Source organism: Perca flavescens, chromosome 7 (assembly GCF_004354835.1).
Source record: "Perca flavescens isolate YP-PL-M2 chromosome 7, PFLA_1.0, whole genome shotgun sequence".
Taxonomy (NCBI): domain Eukaryota; kingdom Metazoa; phylum Chordata; class Actinopteri; order Perciformes; family Percidae; genus Perca; species Perca flavescens.
This window is the reverse complement of record NC_041337.1, coordinates 10,290,310-10,316,420: the sequence shown is the minus strand read 5'-3', so window position 1 is coordinate 10,316,420 and position 26,111 is coordinate 10,290,310. Positions and strand designations below refer to the sequence as shown.

General features: G+C 43.2%; 1 protein-coding gene across 1 annotated transcript in view; it reads right to left on the bottom strand.

The window, feature by feature from the left end:
- nol4la (nucleolar protein 4-like a) overlaps positions 1 to 26,111 on the bottom strand; it is a 26,685-nt gene continuing 574 nt past the window's right edge. The window contains exons 2-11 of the mRNA XM_028582081.1: positions 17,774 to 17,929; positions 15,232 to 15,343; positions 13,697 to 13,806; positions 10,415 to 10,556; positions 9,376 to 9,668; positions 9,024 to 9,209; positions 8,343 to 8,531; positions 8,104 to 8,220; positions 7,769 to 7,958; positions 1 to 1,737 (exon numbers count right to left, since the gene is read on the bottom strand). Coding sequence (XP_028437882.1) covers positions 1,529 to 1,737; positions 7,769 to 7,958; positions 8,104 to 8,220; positions 8,343 to 8,531; positions 9,024 to 9,209; positions 9,376 to 9,668; positions 10,415 to 10,556; positions 13,697 to 13,806; positions 15,232 to 15,343; positions 17,774 to 17,929 — 1,704 coding nt within the window. The 3' untranslated portion in view covers positions 1 to 1,528. The remainder of the gene's footprint in view (positions 1,738 to 7,768; positions 7,959 to 8,103; positions 8,221 to 8,342; positions 8,532 to 9,023; positions 9,210 to 9,375; positions 9,669 to 10,414; positions 10,557 to 13,696; positions 13,807 to 15,231; positions 15,344 to 17,773; positions 17,930 to 26,111) is intronic.

The window sequence follows — 26,111 nt, the reverse complement described above, 5'->3', positions numbered from 1 at the left end:
TGATGGCGATGAGAGAGGGAATTTGACACAGCTGAGGTCAGAGGGGGTGATACAGACGGACAGCGTTTTTTTGTCTGAGCAGCCCACACACACTCACATTACATCCAGTAAAGCCACGTGGATGTTAGGGTTACACCGATGTATGTGAGCTCAATGTGCTCCTTTTTAAAAAAAAAAACTCACAGGACAATTCCTTCACAAAACGACCCCAAAAAATCACTTTAAAGTAAAATAAATAAATAAGACGTGCAACATTAAGTCTCATTTTTCTGCCAGGTCCCATTTTCTTATCACTACGAATGACATCCCAATACATAAAAGTGCCTCAGTTACGAGGTTAGCAATAAAGATCAGTATTCACAAAAAACAACAACATTGAAATTGGCTACAATGCTGCATGGGATATCATTTCAGTTTTGTTTTTTTTATAACTTGACAGTTACAGCGGGAGGAGATTGTGGTAAAGTACTCTGCCTTTTTGCCTTAAAACGCTTCAACAAGTCTGACAGAGTCATTTCAGTAAGCACACCATTACTGATTATCTTCTATATTGCACCTTTTTTCTATTTTCCAGTAGCACTAGTTATAAACCAAGAGTCTAAACAATATATTAATCTCCTTTTGTTTCCCTGACGTCTGTGACCTCAATTTGCATACCCAGGCTTCTTAAAAGCCTCCTTTCTTTTTAAGTAATGAGAAATATATGAAATATCCATAATAAAATAACTGAAAATAAAGTAATGTTGGGTAATGAGTCTTTGTCTCTTTGTAACCACACGCCTAAGAATCTGGAAACCAATCCAACAGAGCAGACCGAGATATAGTTTTGACGGATCTGTCAAACTTTTCGGATGAAAACTGTCAACACCGTCCCGTTTTTCCCTTCTCTACATTTAGTAGCTGTAAATCAACAAGTCAGTGGATTCAGCAGTGATTCATCTGCAGACTTTTAGAAAGCAATACATTTTTCCCGACACAGAAGTGAATTTGGAGAGTTGTCGTTTAGACGACCAAATCAAAAGATGCCGCTGTACAGCATAGTTTACACTTGAGTAAAAATAGAAACAAGTTAATGACACCAAGTCTATTTAACTACTAATTTGCCCAAACATCTGCATAAACGAGCCAATGTGGCATTATGGTCACAGCTAGTTTAAGGTTCTGGTTCTCCCCTGTGCACCAATGCAGATAATTCTTCCACATAGATCATCGCTTCCTGAGACAAATGGAGGTTGAAGTGGTAAAATGAACTGAATGGGATGAATGGCTACAGATAACAGGGCACTAAGGTCAAAGTGAACCAAATGCATAAAGAAACATTTTTTTCAGCCTGTGATATGTTCTGGCCTGTCCATACATAGATAAACACATGTGGGAATAAGTAAAGGTACCGTACCTACGTTACCCACAGTGCACTGCAGTAGGCCTATCACTCATGGATATTTGTGTCTTTGCGTGAAAGTCTGGCCCTGATGTGATTGACGAGGGCGACAGAGATGGACAGGCTAGGAGAAGGTTTGGCTTGGACTCAGTTCTGCTGCAGGATCAGGTTTTCCAGCTCGTCTGCTGAGCGCAGCAGGAAGGCAGCAGACTCCCGGTATCCTGCGATCAGCTGCCTCACCGCCGTGACCTCCGGAGGGCTGAGCTGAGCCGAAGCTCCACCGCCGCCGCCTCCCTGACCGTGACTGTTGGAGCTGGAGGACGGGGCGATTGCCTTCATACTCAGATCTGTGGGACCTGCAGACACAACCGTGATGCTTTAAGGAAAACATACAATACAGGCGAAACACCAGGGGAAATGAAGAAAGGCCCTGGAAGCATCTTTAACCTGAGAAATCTATTTATGCATTTTTCAAACTATGTAAAGACCTTGGAACTAGCAGAAAAATACTTCTAGTATTTCAGAGATGCATCAAAGAGATCGTTCTCTTGAAGAAAAGGAAATTCCTGTACACCAATTTTGCAATTAAGGCATTTATCAAACAATACTGATTTAACCCTCCTGTTGTCCTCAGGTCAAATTTGACCCGTTTTCAAAGTTTCTATATCAGACATTTTAGGTTTCTTTCAACCTAATTTCCAAAAAACAACATAGTTCCATTCAACGCAAGTGAAATGAAGGATCAGTTCACTACTTTTATGGACTTTTGGGTGTTTTATTAAATTTTGTTAGCCTGGATGCCAGCCGAACTTAGCCCCGCCCACAAAATTCGAGGTCGGGAAGTTTGGTCTGGAGTCGCTCCTTTGAGAAGTAATTATTGCCCGAACAGGATCTGTTCGGACCAATCAGATTGTCGGACAGATGATCAACAGTAACAGAATCAATCACGTCACCAAAGAACGCTTGGGTTGAATTTGTTGAGGTGTAGATTCCACCATCGCGTCTGTTACAGAAGATATCAACAGCGCATTCATTTTAAAATCCTCAGCGGAGGAGCCTCAACAACTGCCCGAAAGCACAGTAGCGTTATATGGTGGAGCGAGATAGAGAGAGACTGAAGAGAGAGAGAGTTATATGGTGGAGAGAGAAAGAGAGAGACTGAAGAGAGAGAGCGTTATATGGTGGAGAGACATAGAGAGAGACTGAAGAGAGGGACCGCCGGCGCTAGAACAAAGCCGTGAATCAGAGAAATAAAACGTGTTTTCGCCGATTCATCTCTAGAAACGCAACTGTAGCGAGCATGTCACTATCATTAATGTTATCCACATTTATATTTACATGCAACAAATGATATATCCAGCTTCAAAAAAGTCTAAAAGTCAGAAGTTAGAACGAATGCATTGTGCAAAGAGTGGTTGCTATGGAGACGATACAGTGTTGAGTTCCGTTGCTCTGATTGGTTGGAGGTCTATCCAATAAATGCAGAGGCATTTTTTTCCGGTTGGAACCAAGGGGGTAAGCTTCGCTTCAGAACTCGAGCCATCATGGCGCCATTTTGTTGCAAACTGGCCATCACCTCCTGTTAGCATTCCGCTGACCGCCATTTTTTTTTACGTCACTTGACTGCGAATAACTTTACATCTGAAGCGTTTAAAGACTCTATTTGTCCGTTGTTTAGTTCCAAGAAACACGACAATGTATAAAAGGCTTCATTACCTTGTACCTCACGTTATGGCTCCGTAGCAGACGTTTTTGTAAAAATAAGCTAACGATTGTGTCATAACCAAGTGACTTACTGTCGCATAGTAGAGGAATTACCGTATAGTACAGGAGAAGCTCGCAGGCAGTTTCGACTTACATGAGATGTTTAGGTTTAATTACTAATGTTAACTAGCATGTTAGTGATCAATAATTAGCCTGTGCCCATGTTATCTCCTTACATATACAGTACCTACACTCTCCGTATCTGTAAGACTGGGAATGATTGAGATTTCTCTTGGCACAGCTACCAGAAGACTTACAACTTTCAGACACGTTGCTCACGTCACATTCTCTCAGTTGGAGGCTGCGCAGTAAAGCTGGCCATCACCGGAAAAGTGCTTCTAATAGCCTTCACTGGTCTCCGTCCAGAGTAACGGGGTCTATTGGTCCATTATATACTGTCTATGGTTGGAACACGCCCCATAATCACAGCCCAATGGAGCGGTTTCAGACTCACATTCTGACTAGAATCTGAGTAGGACCACGTCAGGCTAAAATTGTGTAGCATTTGAAAAAAACAATTGAAATGGTTTTAAAACAGCATCCTGACTAAACTTCAAAATACAGTACGTTCCCCTGATGTTAACTATTAGTCCAAATAATTCATAATTGCAGCATTATAGTTAGATAAGTTTCACATAAATGAAGTTTTTTGACTATTAGTTTCCAAACAAAGTGTAAAACTAATGGTAATAGGTTGTTTTTACTGGTGAAAAAAGCACAGGAAAAAAAAGTGTTCAACAAGTCGGCAGGAAGTCAACACAAGGGTTAAAAAAAAAATCTTAAAAGCTCAGTTAACCCACATTAGGATTATTATTAATATCTAAGGCTACGTACTATGGGAAACCCACATACATTTATCACAATGAAAATAGTCAAATGTGGATTATAGGGTTAATATTTCAGTTTTCAAGCTATCCCGTAGAGGGCGCTAAAGGCGTGTAGAAGTGGTCGATATCCAACTAGGGGTCAAAGGGGAAAATTAAGCAAGGAAAACATTTCTTAAAGGTTGGTGTTAAAGTTAATTAGAACAGAATCCGTGTTTCAGTATTCTATGGAACAAGAAGGTTACAGAGGACTAGGATTTGAGCTGTTTTGATGATTATTCTCCGGTGAGTGTATTTTATTTTTCTGTGCTAGCTTAAACTGCATAGGCTACTTCGTGTTTATCTACATGACTGAATAGAAGAAAAAAACAATTGGAGAAACATGTAGCATGTAGGCTTATTAGAAATCCAGCACTGTAGGAATTACGGTGTGTAAGTAGCTAAGTAAGTGTGAAGTTTATTTCTTCAGAGACGTTTGAACTTTGTTCTGGTCTTTTGAACATTTCAAATGAGTAACGTTAGTAACAAAGTGCTATGAGATAACTGCAAACTATCTGCATATTGTGAAAAGAAAATTAATTAATTTTATCTAGGCCTATTTGATATGCTGGTTGTTGTTTTTTTGTATGGTCGATTTATGGTCGAACCCACGCCAGTTCTAGGCAAGACCGGCCCTTCAATAGCATTCATGCACTACAATTGGCCAGGCATTCATGCTCGTACAAGGTAACGGAACCCAGTTTGTTCAGGTCCTATCCTCTGACCAATCGGCGATCTGACCTTAACTACTCAAGGTCAGAGCTAACCTCAACCAATCGGGCTTCTTCGCAGGGTGGATCTTGACAAGAAACCAGGTGGGAGCCATAATAACGTGCAAGGCCAATTTATGCTTCTGCGTAAAATCGATGCCGTGGGTACGTATGTAGGTACGTGGAGATATGGACCCTACGCCGTAGCCTGACGTGCACCTCTCAAAAGATTTAACTACACGTTGTGGCGATGTACGTTGCTCGGCCGTGGCTTGGCAGCGTTGCATTTCCCCCTACTCATGTCAATTCAATTTTAATTTATAGTATCAAATCATAACAAGAGTTATCTTGAGACACTTTACAGATAAAGTAGGTGTAGACCGCACTCTATAATTTCCAAAGCCCCAACAATTACAGTAATTCCCTCAAGAGCAAGAGCAAGCATTAGCAGTGGCTATTGCGGCAGTGGCTATTGCGACAGTGGCGATGAAAAACTCCCTTTTAGGAAGAAACCTCGGACAGACCCAGACTCTTGATAGGCGGTGTCTGACGGGGCCGGTTGAGAAGGTTCACCTTCTCAATAAACAACACAAAGTCAACGAGAGGGTTAACTTTTCCTGCTACAGATTTCACACCGTGGTCAGAAAACACAGGGGAGACACTTTGTTTCTCGCAGTATGCCTCTAGAGTCGGTACTCGCTCCGGGGCTAATCACCGTCACTCTCTCTCTCGCTCTACCACACACTCCCCACACATGCCGGCCCTGCTATTGACCCTGCACACCAGCGCACAAGTATAAACTTCAGGCCACTTCAGGCCACTTCAGGCGGCTGTGGCTCAGTGGTAGAGCGGTTGCCTGCCAATTGGAAGGTTGGTGGTTTGATCCTTGGCCCTGCAGTCCCATTTCTAAGTGTCCAATGGCAAGACACTGAACCCCGAGTTTCCCCTGATGCTGCGCATCAGAGTGTAAATGTGTGTGAATGATTATCTGATGAGCAGGTGGCACCTTGTACGGCAGCCTCAGCCACAGTGTATGAATGTGTGTGAATGGTGAATGGTTCCTGTACAATGTTAAAGCGCTTTGAGTAGTCGTTGAGACTAGAAAAGCGCTATATAAGAACAGTCCATTTACATTTGTTTAGGCCACGGCGAAAGCTCTGCGTGGAGCCTCCGCAGAAGCATAAACAGGGTGATGTTTTAGCAGGTAATGTTTACCATGTCCACCATCTTAGTTTTATGATGTTAACATGCTACCTTTTGCCAATTAGGACTAAAAACACAGTCCTGGCAGGGCTGATGATAATGTCTAGGGGTGACCCCGAATAGTCGAAGATTCGATGCATCGATATGCGGAGCCTGATTCGACCACCAATCTCAGTCAGATCTTCGTGGGTGTTATTATGAAACGAGGATCATACCATTTTGGCAATATGGGGGTGCTCAATGTCTAATTTCACACAGAACTACTAGTTTTGTACGGTTATATTAAGTTATATACAGCCTTTAATTATGATAATGCTGTAAAAAAAAACATGAAAAGAAAGAAAGAAAAGTTCAATAAATATTTTTTACGTGTGTGTGTGTGTGTGTGTGTGTGTGTGTGTAAATCCAACCACCCCTGTGAAAGATTTAAGTTTCACTTTCCCTGATCCGCGACAGACGAGGAGCATCAGACGAGGAGATTAACGTTACTTAACAATGTCTGGAAAAAGAAAATCTAAAGTGTGGATGCACTTTTAAATGGTAAAAGATGATCCAAAAAAAGTAAAATGCAAGTTGTGCCAACAGCTCATGTCCTACCACTCGTCAACAACAAACATGGCTTTCCACTTAAAATGGGTAAGTTTATTACCAATAAAGACGTTTCAATTTTTCATATATAATGGCGCTTTTAATTTACGAATAGCAATATCATATGTTGGGACTTAAAATATGTTAGTCTTTTTCTAGATCCACCCACAGTATCAGACTGACGACAGCAGTTCATGTAGTAGTAGTAGTAGTAGTAGTAGTAGTACCGGAGCTGCGCCAAAACTAACTCAAAGAAAGCTAGATTTGAGACCGCCATTGCCCGAGAAAAGGACAAAATTGCAGAGTTTATTTTTGTTTCACAATGAGGCCAGTGAATGTTGTGGACGGTGAAGGTTATAAAGAATTAATGCGCACACTTGAGCCAGGATACACAGTTCCCAAAATAGAGACGGTTATGCATGCGCGGATGCGAAATACGCGTCCATACGCGCCTGCGGTTTACATGTTACCCTCCTGCTGACTAGTGTCGTACCCCTCCCAACCCATTCACACACAAACACACACACACACACACACACACACACACACACACACAGATGATTTGACTATCAGTCGACTATAGAAAGATTCGTCAATTCTGATTCAAATGTGTAAATCCTTAAACTAACCCCTAATAATTTTTTGCAGGTATTTGGTCATAAACCAAAGTATTATTGGATAAGTTAAAACTTTGTCCCCATGATGGCGCTATAAGAAAAGTTAAAGGATCACTAAAGTCCGTACGATACATCATCTGGGAACTTCCAATGAATGTACAAAATTTAGTACCAATCCATCTGGTAGATGTTGAGATATTTTACTGAAAACTATTTGACCTGCTGGTGAAACTAAAAGAAAAGTCAGATGATCACCAAAGGCGTTGGGATTCATCATCTGGGCACCATGAATGTCTGTACAAAACGTTATGGCAACACATCCAATAGTTGCTGTGATATATTTCAGTCTGGACCAGACCAGCCAACACACTGACAACCCTACAGCAACGACACCAGCATAGCTAAAATTATTCAGCAACATCTTTTTCTAAAAATAACATCCCTGGTATTTTAGATAATCCACCAACTTCATTTCTATTCACCTACATTGTACCAAGGTGGGAACCCATATTAATGTGGATACTTAAATGAGAAAACATATTGTGTTTTAGAACCAGCCCTTAAATTACAGGAGTAGTGTGTTGAATGTCCTTTTCCGGTCCTTTGTCAAGCCTGATGATTTGTTTGATAAAAGCTCCTCACCGTTGGTTTGTGTAGCACCAGAGTTCTGCTGGTTGCTGCCGACTGTCCCGTATCCCCGCAGGTTGTAGTTGAGGCCTCCGTTGGTGTAGAGCTGGTCTTGGGCAAAAGCTGCGCTGGAGATGGTGAACCCGGACGGGGCCACAGAGGCCGGGTCCTTTGAGTTGGTCTTGTCAACAGAGGCAGGTTCATCCTGTGAGAAATTAAATGTTTTCAGTTTTGGGGAGAATTTTGAAGTTTCTGTTGTGCAGTTCAGCGTTAATGATGCATAGCCATCCTAGCACATTCCCAAATCCCTGCTGGGCAAATTCACAAACACCAACTGCCAAGACATTTACCGCTTGGTAGACATCGAGCCGCATCCTCTTGGCAGCATTTCGGGTTTCGTTCTCACAGGCAGCAGCGAGGATGTTCTCAGCCATGGCAGAGGTGAGGTGAGGAGGTGTTGGTCGTATCTGGCAGGAGGGGTCGGAGAGATTTGTTGCACATTAGGAATGTGATGCACTAGATTTATTGAGATTATTGAGTTGTATGCTGAATGAATACAGATTGCATTTTAGCTGGGGGCACTTCGTACCTCAAAACCGCCCTTTTTCATGCGGCGGCAGGATTTGAGGTAGGTGCGGATGCGCTTGCGGGAGCGCTCCTGGAACTCTGGGAACTGGCGGCTACAGGACTCGATGATGGCCTGGATCTTCTCCTTGGGCTGTTTGGAGATGGGCACCATGCGGTCCAGGTTTTCATCAACGAACAGACGCACAAACATCTGACAGAGGCAGAGAGAGAGGGGGGAGGGGAGAGAAGGGATGTAGAGCAGAAAAATGGAGTGGGGGAGCAGGATAGAGAGGGAGAGAGAGGGGTGTGAGAGTCGAAAACAAAAGAGAGGAAAAGGGAAGGCAGGGGATGGGGGAGCATCAGAGGTAGAGTGGAAGAACAGAGGATAAAGAGAGAGGGGGAGGTGATGAAAACCGGAGCAATGGAAACCATTGCACATATTCAGGACAATATTTCTAGTGTTTGCTCACTCACTCATGGATGTATTTTTTGCCACTTTACTGTGTTTGTCTTCAGAAATGCCCAGATAGTGATTTTCACAGAATAAATAGTGAGCACTGTGTACTTGCCTATATAAAATGTAGATATGGGAATTCTTTAATATTTCTAAGTACAATATCTACGCTGGCTGATATCCAGGAGTACTCTATTGTATTCTCTCTATAAGAATTGAATTATATTAACAGTTAGACAAGTTACTTACATTGAAAGCTTTGAGTCTCTCAGGGTCCATACCCTCAGCGTCATTGATCTTGTCGCTGTCATCGTGGTCGTCATGATCGTCATCGTCGTCGTCAATGATCTGTGCCCGACCAGAGGTCAAGTCCTCTGCGCTCATGCTCAGTTCAGTTTTTACAGAGTCATAGCTTCCTGAACTGTAAGGAGGGGACTAAAAACACACAGAAATACACAGAAACCCCATTATTATAGCTCATACCGACACGAGAGCTGTTCTTAACTGCTCATTAAGAAAGACAAAGTTGGTTACCACATGAGAAAGATAAAGTGCAATGTATTTGAAGTTATGATTAACCAAATCAAGTGTATATTCTTACCTTGTTGGCGTACTCTGTTTTGATGGGGTACTTCCTGTTTGGGTCTGCGGGGTAAGAGTTTGGTGGCGAGCTGCCCGCCTGCAGCAGTCTTTCGCTCAGAATGACCGGCTGCTGATCCTCTGAGGAGGACGAGGGTGAGGTGGTGCTAAAGTCCAGGGGAGCACTCAGCCCGTTCTCTGTCACCTCCCTGTAAGGGGCCCCACCATCTGGGGGGTTCCCACCCACAGCCAGCACCTCCGGGGAGGTCAGGGCCGGCAGCCCGTTGGCACTGCCGCTCTCTGAGGAGTCGTCATCTGGCAGAGGGGAAGGAACAGAAGAGATGAGCTGTGCGGATGTTTGTCATCACTTTGCATTAATGTGGCTTTGTTTACTACATAGACACTATTTCTGTCTCGGGTAACTACAGAGTGGGTGCGTGACGACAGGGGGATTGGACTTCTTGCCTCATGTTGTGCTTTCTGAAACTGTTACGGAAATGGGTATTGGGGTCAACTGTCAAGATAAATAAAAGTGAGGGTAGAATGGGGAAGTCTTCTGAATTTTGAGGATGAGGAGGGAGGGACTGGTGGGGGGAGGGAGCCTTCACCTCCTGGTGTGTGCAAATTACGGCTCTTTAACCCAGTCTATGGCCGTGTGCTGATCTCACTGTGATGATTTCTACACGTGTCAACTATGTTCACAAGAGCAGAATTATGTAATTCTCCATGCCATTGATTTGCCCTATTTCCAGAATCCCAGGATTTTCTATAGTGCTGCCTAATCTGTGAAGGTTAATGTCGGCCTTTGTCCTACTTCTCTAAACCCTATACCCTGAGAGAGAGGGGTGCATGGATTGGGGGCTGCGGAGGTGTGCCACCCCCTGTAAGAGTGGATTTATTTGGATTAGTCCACTAAGAACGAGGCAAGCTGTTTCCTGTTTAACACCAATCTGTACCACTCTCATGTACAGTAATCAATACACCTTTAAATTCCAGAGGTAAATACAGCTTAAAAACAAACAAACAACCACATCATGTCAATAACAACCAGTATGTCTTACCGTCCTCTTCTTTAATGGCAGCTGTTGGGTTGCTGATCCTCTCTCCGTTAGGTGGACTGCGCTCAGGCATGGGGGGCGGCTCAGCTGCCACCCATGTAGGCTCAACGCCGTTCATGTCCTCGCTGCTCATCGAACTGTCATCCTGAGGAGAGAAAGGAAGAGACAGTGAGACGGGGAGAGAAACCTGGATGTGCAGAGGGCGAGGGCTGCTGAGTGTCAGGAGAAAGATCTTCAAGTGTCCCATTTGTCCCGTAGAGAGAAAGAGGGGGAGAAGAAGAAGAGACTATCTTCATGTCTCTTTGCATCTCAAGTTCACACTTTTTCTTTAAAGTTTATCTTACAGCAATACTGACGCAATTGGTGCAGTTGTTCCTGCAAGCCACAAAAAAATTGCCTTCTTTAAGCTTTGTCAATGGTAGAGATGGGTACAAAGAAAAAATCGAGTGTGTACCTTCCAAAAGTTAGTGTTTTTAGCATGACATTCCCTCTTTGTGCTTCCAGACAGTAATTCCTTTTTGAGCTATGGCAGAGGGATAACAACAAATTCTCATATTATCTTCAGCTGAATTTTAAGATTGCTTGTGCTAGTGTGGACAGAAGGAACACTTACAGCAACCAGTAAAGCTTTAATATACATTACTGACTTGAAAAACATATAAACCTACCCTTTTAATGTACATTTTCTTGATTTAACTCTTAATAAAACATGCTGAAGTCGGACAGTAGACTGTTAAATAATGTGTTCTGCTATTGTTAACTCTGTCAAGTATAGCCCTAAAGATGCTTGGTATAGCGTCACACAAATATGAGTAAACCATGAGGGTAAGGATTAGCGAAGGAGAACGGAATAATCTCCCAAACTATTCAAAGGCTGTCCTGAGCTGTGGATCCAAACTACATTATACCATCTGCTAACAGCCACATTTCAGGGCGACCCAGGCCAGTTTACTTCGTGCTAACATGAATGGTGACTTCTCTTCTCTCAGCTGGCAAAAACGGGAGCAAAACTATTACTGTGCAACGGGAACAGATAGGAAATATCATCACGTCATCTCATTCCCGCCACACGAGCAAACAAATAGGCCTAAACTCCTGGGGATATGCATCCATCCCTCTGTAAAGGGTTTGAGGAGGACCAAAATGCTCAGTGACAGGTCCATTAGGTACCAAGTGAGCAATGTAGCATCAAAGAGGGAGAGAGTCTCTAATTACACCATTTCTAAGTAGTTGGAAATGTATCATTAATGGCTATGCTTTAAGAAGATATATAATTCATGAATTCTGGGGATTTACTTTTAAAAATGAGACCCAATAGAGTTTTAGAAAGAATTAAGTTGAAGCACTTTACTTCTACAATAAACTTACTAGACGTTATTAGAATAAAAATTATCGTCCCATCAATTAAGACAACAAACATAAACATAAGAAATATCTTCAGAAGTTGATGTAAAAACAATTTTGAAGAGCTGAAATTATTAGTCAATCAAAAAACGTATTATTTTGATAATCTATTAACTGTTTTGGTCCAAACTTTTTCAGTGGCTCCAACTTCTCAATTATGAGGATTTGCTGCTCTTTTTTTTAGTCTTGTATGCGACAGTAAACTAAATACTTTGGGGTGTTCGACTATTGTACAGACAAAACAAGCAATCTGGAGATGTCCCTTTGGGTTTAAGAAATATTGATATGCATTTTTTACTCTTTTTCGTTTGAGGACCAACACTCATTAGTAGCAGAGTTTACTTTAGTGGTGTTTTCATAACCAGGCCTGTATCCAATCCAAAGGACCTTACTGAGGTGCATAACAGTGAGTATGTTTACATGCAAACCAATATTCCACTATTATTTGGAATATGACAATATTCTGAATTTGATACAGGTCATGTGAACAGCATATTCCATTTTGATATTCCAAATAAGGCCTTTTTATATAGCATTTTTCGATTAAGACGTGGGATATTTCGCTATTATTCAGGTTTTAGAGGCATTCTTCGGACGTGTATACAGCGCATTTGGAATATGTGTCTCAATCTAGGTTTTTACTGCAGGCTTATGGTCAGCTCTGTGCGTTGCTATGATTAATGTACGCAAACCAACCAGCCAACAGTTTGCAACGCTGCAGGCCCGATAAGAAGGAGAAACACAGCTACTTTTAAACATTATCAAAGATTGGATATCAACAAGTTTTTGGATATGCCCACACATCGCTACGCCGACCTTTTCAAGAAGCTGGTTGAAGGAATGAAAGAGGGAGGCTGTGTTCGCACGGTCCAACAAGTCCGCCACCGCTGGAAAACACTGAAAAAATCGTATTTTGCACGGCTGCATGTAAACAGGAATATTAGTGGAATATTCACTTTCATTAGCCATGTAAAAAGCTTAGTCGGAATATCGTCTTTTTCGGAATAAGGGCAAAAACCAGAATATGATGTGCATGTAAATGTAGTGAGAATGTTTGGTTGAAATGGAAGAAAAAAAACTAATCTGAGTCATGTTTTACATCACGTCATCAAAGCAGGTTGTACAATTACCAAAGTTCTGCAGAACAACATGCAAACAGACTAGATACATATTCGCAAATTCTCTGCTGATCTGCTTTTGTCAACAGAACAAACCTGCTGCATTTTGAACCAACTGCTGCTTAGAAGTGTTCTCTAAACCAGCACAGCAGAGATATGGAACAAATCACTACAAGTCTCCTACAACACTTGAAATAACCCTCTGTGATGGTTCATTATTAAATTATTGTCCCTGTTCATTCTCATTCTGCACACAGATGTGACCAACACTCTGAGCAGTTGTTAATTTGTACTCACCTACAAATCACAGTCTGGGTCATTGTTCCGGATAATCCTAATTATGCGCGAGTGAGGTTCTACATTATCATCAAGTAGCGCTCCCTGCACTTTAGTGGCAGTGGTTTCTGAGTGTTTCTGTCACAGCCACACATGGGAGTGGTCTCACACATGACGTCACTCTGTGCAGAAGATTTACTAATCCTCATTTCACACTGAGCTCCTCCCTCCCAGCAGGCGGACTGCTCTGAATGTTTAATATTGAATGAAAAGTTAAGAGAAAGGATGTCATTATTCTGGCCCACAGCCTCGATGAGACGAAAAAAGAACACATCCAGAGGATTTGTGCAGTCAATACAAATGCAATTAAAGTGAAAAGGAGATGTTAATAGTGGTTGATTTTCTAATTAATCCATCAGGACACCTTGTATCTGTGCCTACGCTTTACAAATATTCACAGTCCACTTGGAGAAAAAGAGGCACTTACCCTTTCAGTGGCAGTCATGCACTGCAGTTTCATTTGTTTCAGGTAGGTGGCAGTAAGAGGCATGTTATAATCAATGAGGTCTGGGACCAGTGAGGTGGGTCTGTCATTTTCTGACAAAGAAAGCAAAAAAACAAGACAATAGTCATACATAATGATGGTTTAATGTCTATAAAATATAGAAGCAAGCAGATTAATCAAATTAGAAGTAATCTTCGGTGAATCTATTTTATCTACCGCAGCAGACTGCTGGTATATATCGAAATACATTTACTCAAGTATTGCACTTAAGTACAATTGTAAAAGAACTTTGCTTGAGTATTTCCATTTTAAGCTACTTGATACTTCTACTCCACCACAATTCAGAGAGAAATATTGTACTTTTGACTCACTACATTTATCTGACCGCTTTAGTTATTAGTTTCTTTTCAGATTAAACTAAAAATCACACCCATAGTTTTAATTGGCAACATTAAAAGCATGCCGAATTAGCTAATAGCAGTTCCTCTTTGATATGTATTCATGGATATACACACAACTATTACTGGATTACTTTGATACTGAAGAAAACTTAAAAACATGACAATTCTCAGGCAAGTTCTGGAGTAATAAGGACCGTCTTTTCTTCTATGATTTCTGAACAGATTTATGGATGTTTATTTGAGAAGATGATATACTCAGAAAGCTTAAGTCACACACTGTTTCCGAAATAAGTGTATGGGCTAATGTCTGTGTGCTCAGAACTTGACTGAGCTATGACTCCGAGGAAGGGGTGCCATTTCTGGCACAAAATTGTGGGCCAAATCAGCAGGATCATACTGCAATAACTAACTTACTGTTGGTTTTTAGAGCATGGGCATGCACCTGTCCATCAAACCCTCCTCACAGTTTGAAAACCTCTGCTCTATAATAACTATGAGTATACTGCAAAAGGTTGAAATCCAGGCAGTAGCCTCTGCTATATGATGTATGTAACATCAGAACTCAAACAAAGTGCAGCAGTCTCCACACTGGCCACTAGAGGAACTCTGTGATCATTTACAATCCCAGAGATGTGGTCCTCTTGAGTCTTTGTTACAGCGTGTCAGTGATGGATATATATATATGTGTGTGTGTATGTATGTGTGTATATATACATATATATATATATATATATATATATATGCACAATATGTTATATTAATGATGTTTCAATATCAAAACTTTTCCAAGTACAAATGCCTAAAATTACATCAACTCACATTTAGTGTCTGATAGGACAACTGAGAACTCACCTTTCTCTTGTGTGATAAACCAAATAAAGATTTTAATCTTATGATGAAATGATGAACAGTAACGGCTGGCTGTTGTAGTAGAAGATGGACTGATTTACACCATCCCAGCATGCATTGCAACATAGTAATTAACCCTTGTCCATGTCAGTATGTCAAAGGATCTAAGCATTATCTACTCTTAAAGGTTGATCTCAAAAATAGCCTATCAGTTAATGATCTCTCCAGAATTAGCTAGCCCTCCACAGGTCGGATGTGTGCCATTACCTTTGAACTCTGCAGTGCTGGGGTTGATGTGCATCCTCTTCTGACACTCTCCACAGCTCATTAGGAACCGAGTCACCGCCTCTCTGGGCAGGAAGGCGTAGGTCTCTGCTATCTGTGCCGGGGGAGTGAGCAGAGGAGACTGGGTTACGGCAACAAAAATGGCAGCAGTTATGGCTCAGGCTGTGAACTCAAGCTGTGTGTGCAGGTGTTTTTTTTTGTTGTTGTAAGGTGCATGTGTGAAAGTTAGGGGTCAGTGATTATGTGTTATCTGGATGTGGCATGAGGAGGAGTCTTCCCTCTAGGCAATCTCTCGTGCCTTTGGATGACCTTATTCCAACTGTGTGTGTTTCTGCTTTGATAATCTAAAACACAAGTGGTGTATGTCATGGTTCTCTTCCTGCTCTCTCAGGTGCAGTTGACTCATATCTGCATCCCTTTCTCGTGCTCAGCCTTCCTTCTCTGTTTGTCTCCGATGCGGTGCCACCCTCCCCTCCTCACCCCCGCTGGCGTTTCCCTGTAAAATGCGACCTTCACGTGACCATGGAGAGGCAGCAGGGTGCCCACCCCCACCGGCCCACCATCACCACTGCCACATCTCTCCCATCCCCTTTGCCCCCCACCCCTCATGGCCCCTTAAGGCAGCTGAGAAGGAAAGGCCACCCAGAGGAGCGTGCACCTCCCAGAAGGCCACAGTGACAGTTCCATATTATGCCCTGCCCCAGTGATGCTGCCTCCTCAAAAGGGTACACTCTATGAGACGTGACAGGACCTCTCTACAGGGCAGGAGGAAGTGGCTCTGTGATTATTTTTTTTCCAATCCTGAGGGGTGGGGGGTACCAGAGTCCTGCTAACCCCCCAACACTGCACTAAAGCTGCATACAAAGCCCCTCGTTCTGTCAGGACACCCGACCCGAGGACACACCTCGGTTTGCAACGTAAACTCATATTTTGCCGTTGTTCCCGAGACATCCATAATGGGACACAATAAAAACGCTTGAGCCCCAGAAGTACTTTGTTTTTCTGGTAAAGGTGTTCACTTGTTCACTTGGTGACTCCTGGTGCTAAACATTATACATGGGTGGCCCATTTCTTTCAAATGAAATAATCCTTTTCACACAAAGGAAAAGGAGATATTGTCTGCATGCGGTAATTTGAACGCTTCCAAAAATGTTTGGATTCATGCAAGGTCTTTGTCCGGCAAACATCCAAATCATTAAATTTGGTACACACTTTCATGTTTCCCTCAGAATACATTGGCAATCCCTCAACCTTTCATCTAGCGCCAACATCAGGTAAAAGTTTGAATTTATCAAAACCTTTAGGAAATACAAAACTAACATTTCCATCATCCTCAGATGTACCCTTTTGCCAATTAGCTAGCTAGTTATCATGCTACCCCCCCTAAGCAAAGGTGGTGAACAAGATAAACATATCTATCAGAATGCTGATTGTTACTATGAGCATGGTATCATGCTGATGTTAGCTCAAAGTCCCTATGCAGTGCTCGAAGTGGGCCGGCCACCTACATTTTAGTGTCAGGTTCTCTGGCCCTAAATAAACTTTATAACCCAGGGGGCACTGGGGGCACTATGTGACCCGTTATTATGGATCGCACGTAACTTCTAGACAAGTCCCGCCCTACGAAGCAGCTTGATTGGTTGGGGATAGGACCTGAATAAATTGGGTTACGTTACCTTGCGTAAGCATGAACACCTGGCCAATAGTAGTGTGTGAATGCTATTGAAGGGCGGGGTCCTGCCTAGAAGCTGCGTGGGTTCCATAATAATACCTATGTGACGCTCACTTGTTCTCGTTCTTGCCTGTCTGCTTTTTCTCTGTCGGCGGCTAGTCTAAGTAACGTTACATTAACCTTACAATAATGTTGGCCTGGTTCCAAAAAGGCAATACAAAGAGAACGCAAACAGAGTCAGAAGATGACACAACAGAACTTAGAAAGCTAAATCCTTAATTACTAAATGCAGGCCCAGGAAGCAAATATGTGTGTCCTAGGATGGCGAAGGCATGAGCCACCCTACTCTGCCTTTGATTGGCTAGTACTCATTGCCTCATTGGTTGGCTTGGTAAGGTTTAGGCACGAGGAGTGAGATTGGTTAGGGTTAGTGTAAGAATACTAGGGTAAGCTAATCAGAGGCAGAGTAAGGCAGAGTAGGGGAGGACATTCCTTTGCCATCCTGGGAAACACAAATTTGTGCCTGGGAGCAGCAAGCTAACGTTAGAGCCACTCCTATTAGCGAAGAGCCTGTTGGTGTATCGTTAGCATTAGCAAAACCACCTGTGGCTGTTACCGTAGCCAACTACAACATAAACAATAATTTGAGTATTAAATAATTTTATTTTCTTTCATTTTTAAATACATTTTAGCTGTCAACATCAGCAATATATGAGTATCTTTAATTCACTGTAGACATTCAGAATGTGCTAATGACAACATTTCTTCCTTCCTTCCTTCCTTCCTTCCTTTGAAGAGATACTGTGAGCAAGGTTAGCTGCACCCTACAGGTACCTGGTTGGATTTACCCACCGCTTTGTAGGTCTTCTTTTGGCCTGCATGTTTGGGTGCTCTCCCGAGGTCGGCACCCATCTCCACATGCATGGCATAGATGATGTCAAAGAAGTCTTCTACCACAGCTACACGCTTCAGTGAGGAGTTGTCTTGGGCCGAATTCCCATCTGAACACTGAAACACAGACAGAGACTGGAGTTTAGTTTAATGTCCCACCTCGGACTTACAGAGATAACGTGTAGCCTATCATCTGTTACAGCTGCAAATGGAACTTCCTGCATCCATGTGATGTGAGCAGGATATGTAAGGCATGTGAGACATGGGTCAAGACATCATACACACTGGACAAGGTGTCCTAACCAGCACTGAAACAACCAGCCTTGTTTTGTCCAGCAGTCATTCAGTCTTTAAAAGTCTCTCGGGTGGAGAAATCTTGGCCCAGCTGGGTCGGCAGCCATCACCTCATCTCTGCAATGTTTAAAAATAACACAATCATCGACACTGTACAAGACCAACACTCCCCCCCTACCACCACTTCTGGCAGCCATCCTGCCTCCTGTACTGCTGACCCTGTCGCCATAGAAACTGCCACTGATTTCTCTCGGGCAGGTGTGCTGGGCAAAGGGTCATGTGACACGCCATAGAAGTGAGATCGCCAGGACAACGCTCTCCATCCGCAGCACGCCACATGGGGCTTTCCTCTCCTTTCTGCCTCCATCTTTTCTTCCAAATAACTCTCTCATCCCCTCATTCCCACCTTACAAACGGCCAAAACACTTTGCATTTTCCACCAGATCTTATTATAATACATCTGCACCTGCTGATGTTTTTTTTTTTAAGTGCCCCAGCAAGCATAAAATGGGAAAAAAAAATGATTCTGGGCATTTAATTAGTTTTCTTTTTTTCATGAGTCCAGCTTTTCCACGCAGATGTGAGACAAGCTCTGACATTTTCTGGAGATTGGGTTCTAGGTGGGGAGTGATCTTTTCTTTCTTTGAGTGAGAGGAGGTTCCGAAGTTCAAAAAGTTGTCCCCCCGGCATTGAGGAATCACACTTTTGTCCCCCCTTCTCTCCTTGACATTTCTGTACAGTTCCTGGGATCTGACATTTCATTTTCTCGTTGTCCCCCTAATGCGTCCTCTCTCCTGCCTCAATGTCTTCATCCCCTATCTTTCCGTCCCATCTTTCTTTCTTTCTTTCTTTCTTCCCCCCTCCTCCTCTTCATGCTCCTGCTCTCCCAAGTGCGAGGTAACGATCGTTGCCATGGCAACTAAAACCAGCTCACAGAGCGGGTTTGTTTTAATCCGGCCCTCTCTCCCTCTTTCCCTCTCTCTTTCTAGCCACTCTCCCCTGTCAGCATGAGCTAAATGTAATGATAATAAATGAAATAATAGCGATCCTCCAGCTCATCATCACAGCTGTAATCTATCGCACTTGGAGGTATCATCATCATTCCCCCGGTGACATCACCACCGCCACTGCTGCTGCTGCTGCTGCTTGGGACAATGGTGTCAGGTCCATTCACGCTGGATTTAGATAATCTCATACAACTGTGGGGTGTGCAGTGCACCCACATCGCTGCTGCATCCTCCACTGAATTCTACCCCAACAAACACTGGATATTCTGCTGGGAATGTGTTCTCCGACCTGGAATTAAACCTAAAGACACACACATATGCTACATCATATTGCAAACCACCAGTTGTCTGAATCTTAAACCAATATTTCCAATGCGTTTTTTGTTGGGTAATTAACCATTTTTAATCAAAATTTTAAAAAATCCTGAAAAACATGATGTCTTCAACGTTTTATTTTATCTGGTCAACAGTCCAAAAGTCCAAAGATATTCATTAATGACAAAAAAAAGCAACAAATCTTTGAGAAGCTGGAACCAGAAAATGTTTGTAAGTTTGGTTGAAAATTATTTCTTTATTTGTTTTGTTGTCTATAAAGTGCCTATCACAATATCCTAAAGCCCAGGGTGACATCTTCAAATGTCTTTTTTTTTGTTCGACCAAGAGTCCAAAACCTAAAGATATTCAGTTTACAATGATACATTTTGCATTTTTGCAGTAAAAAAGATTAACCAATTAGTAAGATAATAATTGGCCATTTTCTTTCCAGTTCTACTTTTGGAGCTAGATCTTGAAAGTACCCGAAGATCTTGCAGGCAAGGCTTCATTTCGTTCATTAGCCACCACACCCACCCTGCTACCTGAAGGCCTTCTCGTGCTCCTCTGCTGCAAAAAGCTCTTTAGTTTCCAAACACAAGTCAACAGGGAGTTAAACATTCACCTCTGAACGTGACATGCTCTGAGTGTGTGTGTATTCATGAGCGCGGTGTGTGTTTAACTGCAGCACATGTCTGCTGGGCAGAGCTTGTAGCTGAAGCATCTCAGAGGAGAACAGCTGTTGAACAGCGCTGTAGATATTTGGTCTCATCAGAGCAGCGTGCCGTTTTTAAAGAGCAAAGGAGACATGTCAGCATCCGTAATCGCCAACAACACTGCAAAACTCCTCACCCTCCTTCTCCTTCTCGCTATCTTTCTAATCCCGTAGGACTTTGCTTTCCCCAGTCACTGTACAACCAGCCCCCATCCCCTACTCGCTCTCTCCCCGTCCCGCACCAAACCGCTCTGTTGCTAGGAGACTGGAGGGGTTGAGTCGGCTGCCCCCACCCCCGCTGGCAGTCTCACACACACACACACACACACACACACACACACTGTAACAGAGAGGGGAGAGAGGAGCAGTCCTGCACACAGGCAGGTCAGGAGGAGGAGGTGATGGAGACGGAGGAGGAGGAGGGGAGGTTCACGGGAAGCAGCTGGGTCACAAAGACAAGAAAGAAAAGATGCGCCGCACGAGAAATTATCTCCACAGTGAACAGTAGCAAAAATCTCAAATGCACCAAAGGAGCTTTAACTTTTAAAGTCAAGCAACGTAAACATAAAGATGGTGTTTTCGTCTATCTTGTAGGGTGGCTGCACTTTCTGTGTGTGTGTGTGTGTGTGTGTGTGTGTGTGTGTGTGTGTGTGTGTGTGTGTGTGTGTGTGTCCAGCAAGTAGGGAGTAAAGATGGCTGTGTCAACACTACTTATGACTCAGATTATCTCACTGCAGATGTGACAACAGGTCATCTTTAAAGGCCCATCTCTCCCCCTCTGTAAATCTATCAACTGGCTAATGGACACGTAAGTGGAACAATCCTTGCGCGCGTGTGTGTGTGCAAGATTCATATGACAGAAAAGCTGCAAGGGACTATTACCTCCACAGTGCCCTAAATGTTTTTTTTATAAAACCTGTCCCCTTCTATTTCTTTTCTTTTTACGATCATCCTCCTCTCCTCTCAATTCATGAAGCACTGTCATTAAGTCCACATTAATTTCTCTACCCCTTGTGTCCGACGTCCATATTTGTGTGTGTGTGTGTGTGTGTGTGTGTGTGTGGGTGGGTTCTCTCCCGGCTGCTCCCATGATGAACATTATTTGATAGAGTGTGTGACATCCCCAATATCCCAGCGAGCCAGAGAAACAGACAGTCCCGGCACCTCCGGCCGACTGGCACTGTTGACGTTCCAGTCACTGACTCAAAATGGTATGTAAATGACTGGCACATACATCATCACAGAGTCCATTTTCAGGCTATTATCAAACTGTCCCAGTTCGTGTTGGCCTTGCAAAGGTATTAAAAATGACAGCGGTGTGGTAGGAAGATTATTGCCGTCTTAAAGACTGTGTGTGTGTGTGTGTGTGTGTGTGTGTGTGTGTGTGTGTGTGTGTGTGTGTGTGTGTGTGTGGAGCACAACTCAGACTATCTCCCACACAGGGGGGGAGGCCCCCGGGCCAGTTAAAAATGGTGTTAATTTCTCCTCCTATGGGAAAGCAAAGAACGGTCTCTCCATGGCAACAGAGAGGGTGCTGAAGGGAGGAAAAACAGAGCATGCGATCAGCGACCCCCTCTTTGTACGAGCACACACAAAAACTACCACATTCGCGCAGTATGGTTTTCATCGACCATTTACAGTACGTCACAGTAACACAACGTCTGAACAAACACTCATTTCTATATAATAAATAAACTCATTTCTTTATGAATCTCAGTTTGACTGACAAAGAAGTGTTCTCCAGCCTCAAACCGACACATTTCCACCCCTTGAGTTCAAAAGTCAATCACAGGTAAATTCTGCTTCCATCTGTGGCGAGACAACTACATGTAACCTAGGTGATTCTTGTTTGGGCTATTTGCTATATGAACCTACGAGTGTGAGCCCATGTGTTGCCCCTAATAAGCGCTGCCAGAGAGGGACGAAACAAAAAACCACGGGACAAAAGCACAGGACATTCTCTATGCAAAAATAGCATAAATGCAAATGCTGTTGAATAATAGGGCAGTATTCTTTTGACTCTGTGGCCCTTCCACAAAAGAGGAGCTCTCAGGGGAAATGTGGACTAATTAATCAGATAATAATGATGATGTTCCTCGTCTCGTCTGACGGTGAAGCACAAACATTTAGGGCCCATTTTCCAAGACACAGATTAGGAATAGTGGTTTCTAATTTCTACACCAGGAGAGGACGTCCCAAGACATACCTTTGTTTGTTAATTGATAGGCTAATCAAATCCTCTATTCAGAAAACCTCTTTCTGTGGCAACCCTGTTTAATTTCATCCTGTCACTTTAAGGCCGATTATTTTCTCCATTAATTGATGAATCGTTTTGTTGATAAAATATCCGAATATACTGATAAATGCTCCTTATAACTTCCCGAGGCCCAAAGTGACGTCTTCAAATTCCTTATATTTCTGCTTAAAACCCAAAGTTATTCAGTTTACTGTCATATATGGCAAAGAAAAGCAGCAAATCCTCACATTTGAGAAGCTGGAACTAATACATTTTGGTAGTTTTGCTTGAAAAAAATTACGGAAATGATTATTATTATCAATAAGTTGATTGAAAGAAACTATCCGCAACTATTCTGATAGTCAATTGATTGTTTTGAGTAATTTTCTTTTATAAAAATGCCAAATTACTCAGCTTCTTAAAATGTGAATATTTCCTGTTATCCTTTGTCATCTGAAGTAGGTAGGTATACTAAATGTCTTTGGGCTTTGGACTGTTGGTCGGACTAAACAAAACATTTTGAGCATCACATTGTTCTTTTAGAAACTGATGGACATGTTTTTCTGACATTTTATAGACAAAAGTGAGAAAATAAACGACAGATTGATCAATAATAAATTGTTAAATTCAGCCCTAGTTGCCAATACATTTTCTGCTGATTAATCGATTCAGCTTGAGGACACTTAGCCTATTTATTTTCGGTCTGATAAATTGTAAATAATAGTATTGGACTAATCAACATATAACAGTTAATAGTAATAGTTAACATATAAAGGTTTACACGAGCTGCTGTTGATTCACAGTCTGTGACAGTTCCTCTACAAAGCACGATTCAACTTTAACTTCTGAACATCATGTGAAGTGTTTCAGTACAGTTATATTTATATGTGTGTCTGTCTGTCTGTCTGTCTGTGTGTGTGTGTGTCTGTGTGTGTGTGTGTGCGCATGTCCACCAAAACCTAGTTATGAGAGACGAACAGAGATATTTACAGATTTCAGTTGGCATGGCAACAAAAAGCAACAGCTCGCAGTACTTCAACATTTTCCGTACAATGCTCAAGTCAGCCGGAAAGCAAATGCACGCAGCGTTTAAGAGTTTCTTTTTAAACTGGCTGAACTCTGACTCCCCTCGTCTCATTAAAGTATGTGTGCTCAGATAGTGTGCAATTCTGTGGTTCATCTCTGTGTCTGTTTCTGGTCCTGTTCCCCTCCTCCTCTGTAGTGTCCTCTAATCAAGACATAATGAGAGCTAAACGAGGTTGTGTCTCCACACTGAGGGCTGCTGGATTCTCTGAGCACTCAGTTGTGCAGAAAGAGGGCGAGACAGCACGGGCTGGGAGATCAGAGATGGACAGAAAACACAGAACATAATTCTGCGCCTGGCTTGAAAAGAAGGCATCTACACTGAGTGTGTGCTACTGTGCCCTGCCTTTCTGTCCCGTCACACACTAAGCAGCCTTGTATGCTTCACTGACACATAGAAGAGACCTTCTCTGTCTGCACATCAGCCACCATCATCCCAACCCCCACCCAGCCTCCCGTCATTTAGCCCCATGCCTGCCCCCATACAGAAACTTGGCACACCCTGGGAGCAGCTGCAGCGGGGCTTCCAATGCTGGAGCTCCAGAGACACGCCCCCGGCCCTGCAGCCGTACGAGGAAGCAGTGACCATTGTGTGTGTGTGTGTGTGTGTGTGTCTGTCTGTTTGTCTGTCTGTGTGTGCATGTGTGTGTGTGTGCGTGCATGTGTGCACATGTGCGCGCGTGTTTGTATGTCTGCTCATGTGTGTGTCACTTTTCCACTGGCCCAGGACGGCCTATTTATAAAGCCCACAAACAGTGAATCAAAAACTCTGCTTTCTAAAACAGTCAAATGCATTTTAATAGGTTGATTTGTTGCCTCTGACTCATCATTTGAAGCCGCTTGTGTTGGCTGATGTTTTGTTTGTTGTGAGTCAGGGGGATGCTTTGCCCTGCCTTGTGATATTAGCTACGAAGTGTGTGCTAACTACACTTTATCAGTAAGACTTTCTCAGTCTCCCCAAAACAGACCTTAGAGAATTATTTCATATTAGATGGGTCTCACGGGAAAATCAGGCTCACCTGGAGGATGTTATATAGATAAATATACCGGACAAGAGGACATATGAGAATGTATATAAACAAGAAATGACAAGAGCCACAGACAAAAGCTAATTCAACAACACATTTCCTGCACCTGCAGAGACAGATCACACCTGCCCTCTTGCCCAGAGGAAACATAATATTGAGTGGATATTCGAGGAGTTTTGTAAAGGCAGTTGGCTTAAATCTAAATTGCGCATTCACACAGGTATAACACCTGTGTGTGTGTGTGTGGGGGGGACAGTGCTATTCAAACCAAAATCAAAGCATTCGGCCTGTAATCTGTTCTAATATATCCTCTAGTTTGTTAACAGAAAATGTTCTTCTGCTCTTTGGGGTCCAGAGAGACTCTGTCCCAGCAGGGCAGGTGTGGGGGGGGAGTATTCCCTTAAGGCGCTTATTTAAAATGGTGGTTGTCTCCTTTCTGGCACAGCAGGCCCAAACACCATACAGACATGGTGAGAGCTACTGGGGCACTGCTGACAGTTCACCATGTAGGCTTACATGTTTATCTTAGAGAAAAGAAAAGAATGTGTGATTTAACCCCTGACACACCTGCAGCGTCAGTTGTGTACAGTGTGTAATGGTGACCTGACTTCCTTAACACTCAATAAGTATCTCACCCCCAGACATGTAGAGACATCCAGAGACATGCAGGCCTAGAAGTGAAGTCTGAGCACTGACTGTGGGGCTTATGTCACTATCAGTCCCGGGCAGACCCTTTTGTTTCCGCCACAGCCCCTCACGTGGTCACCAATTACGCGCAGCTCCATCAAATGCAGATATTAATTTGAAGAAAAAAAATAATAATTCTCTTGCAAACACAGCCTTAAACGGGGTTACGGGGCTTAATGTCTTAACGCACACAATAAAATGCTGCAGAGGCTGATTATCCTGGACTACACAGGTGTTGCCAGAGCAACGAGTGCCTGCCAATCGATCCGCATCCTGCCCAGGACCAGGACAATGAAAAGTGCGGTGCAAACACTGGGAGTCAGACTGTCTGCCACACAATGACATTTTTATTTTAAAAAAAGACAGATAATTTAACGTTTTTAGCCCTATCTTTGCTCTCTCAAAGGAAGACAAATTAATTTAGCCAACGCACGCGACACTGTCCGGTTTGCTCGGTTTAGATGGGACAGTGAGGGCGCGTGTCATTTGATGAATCGCTGACAATCAAACCTGCTGAGCGCACATGCAGAGAGGTGAACCAGACGTGATCTAAGTTGGCGTTAATGGCCTGTAGTCCATCTCGGAGCACACACCGGAATAGGCTACCCTGACATACCCGACCCACGAACATGCCGTTGCATCCACGCGCGGGCAAACACAGCATCGCCGTATCGGGCAACACGAGACCTGAACAGCACGGATCTAACTAAATGTTGTCAATAGTCAATTATCTCGTGCTTTGCACCCGGGAGCGTGCCGCTGACAGGACTTCAACCTCCGGGCGAGATGGCTATGCATGATAGCCTACCTTTTCAAATTGCGATTGCCAGGAGGCACCCGCGTTGCTATGGCAGCAAGGGATGAGAGTAGGGCTGTTCTGGTTGGGATGTGGACAAAGTGAAGCTTTATCAGGAAAGACGAGCGCGAGCCGGGACGA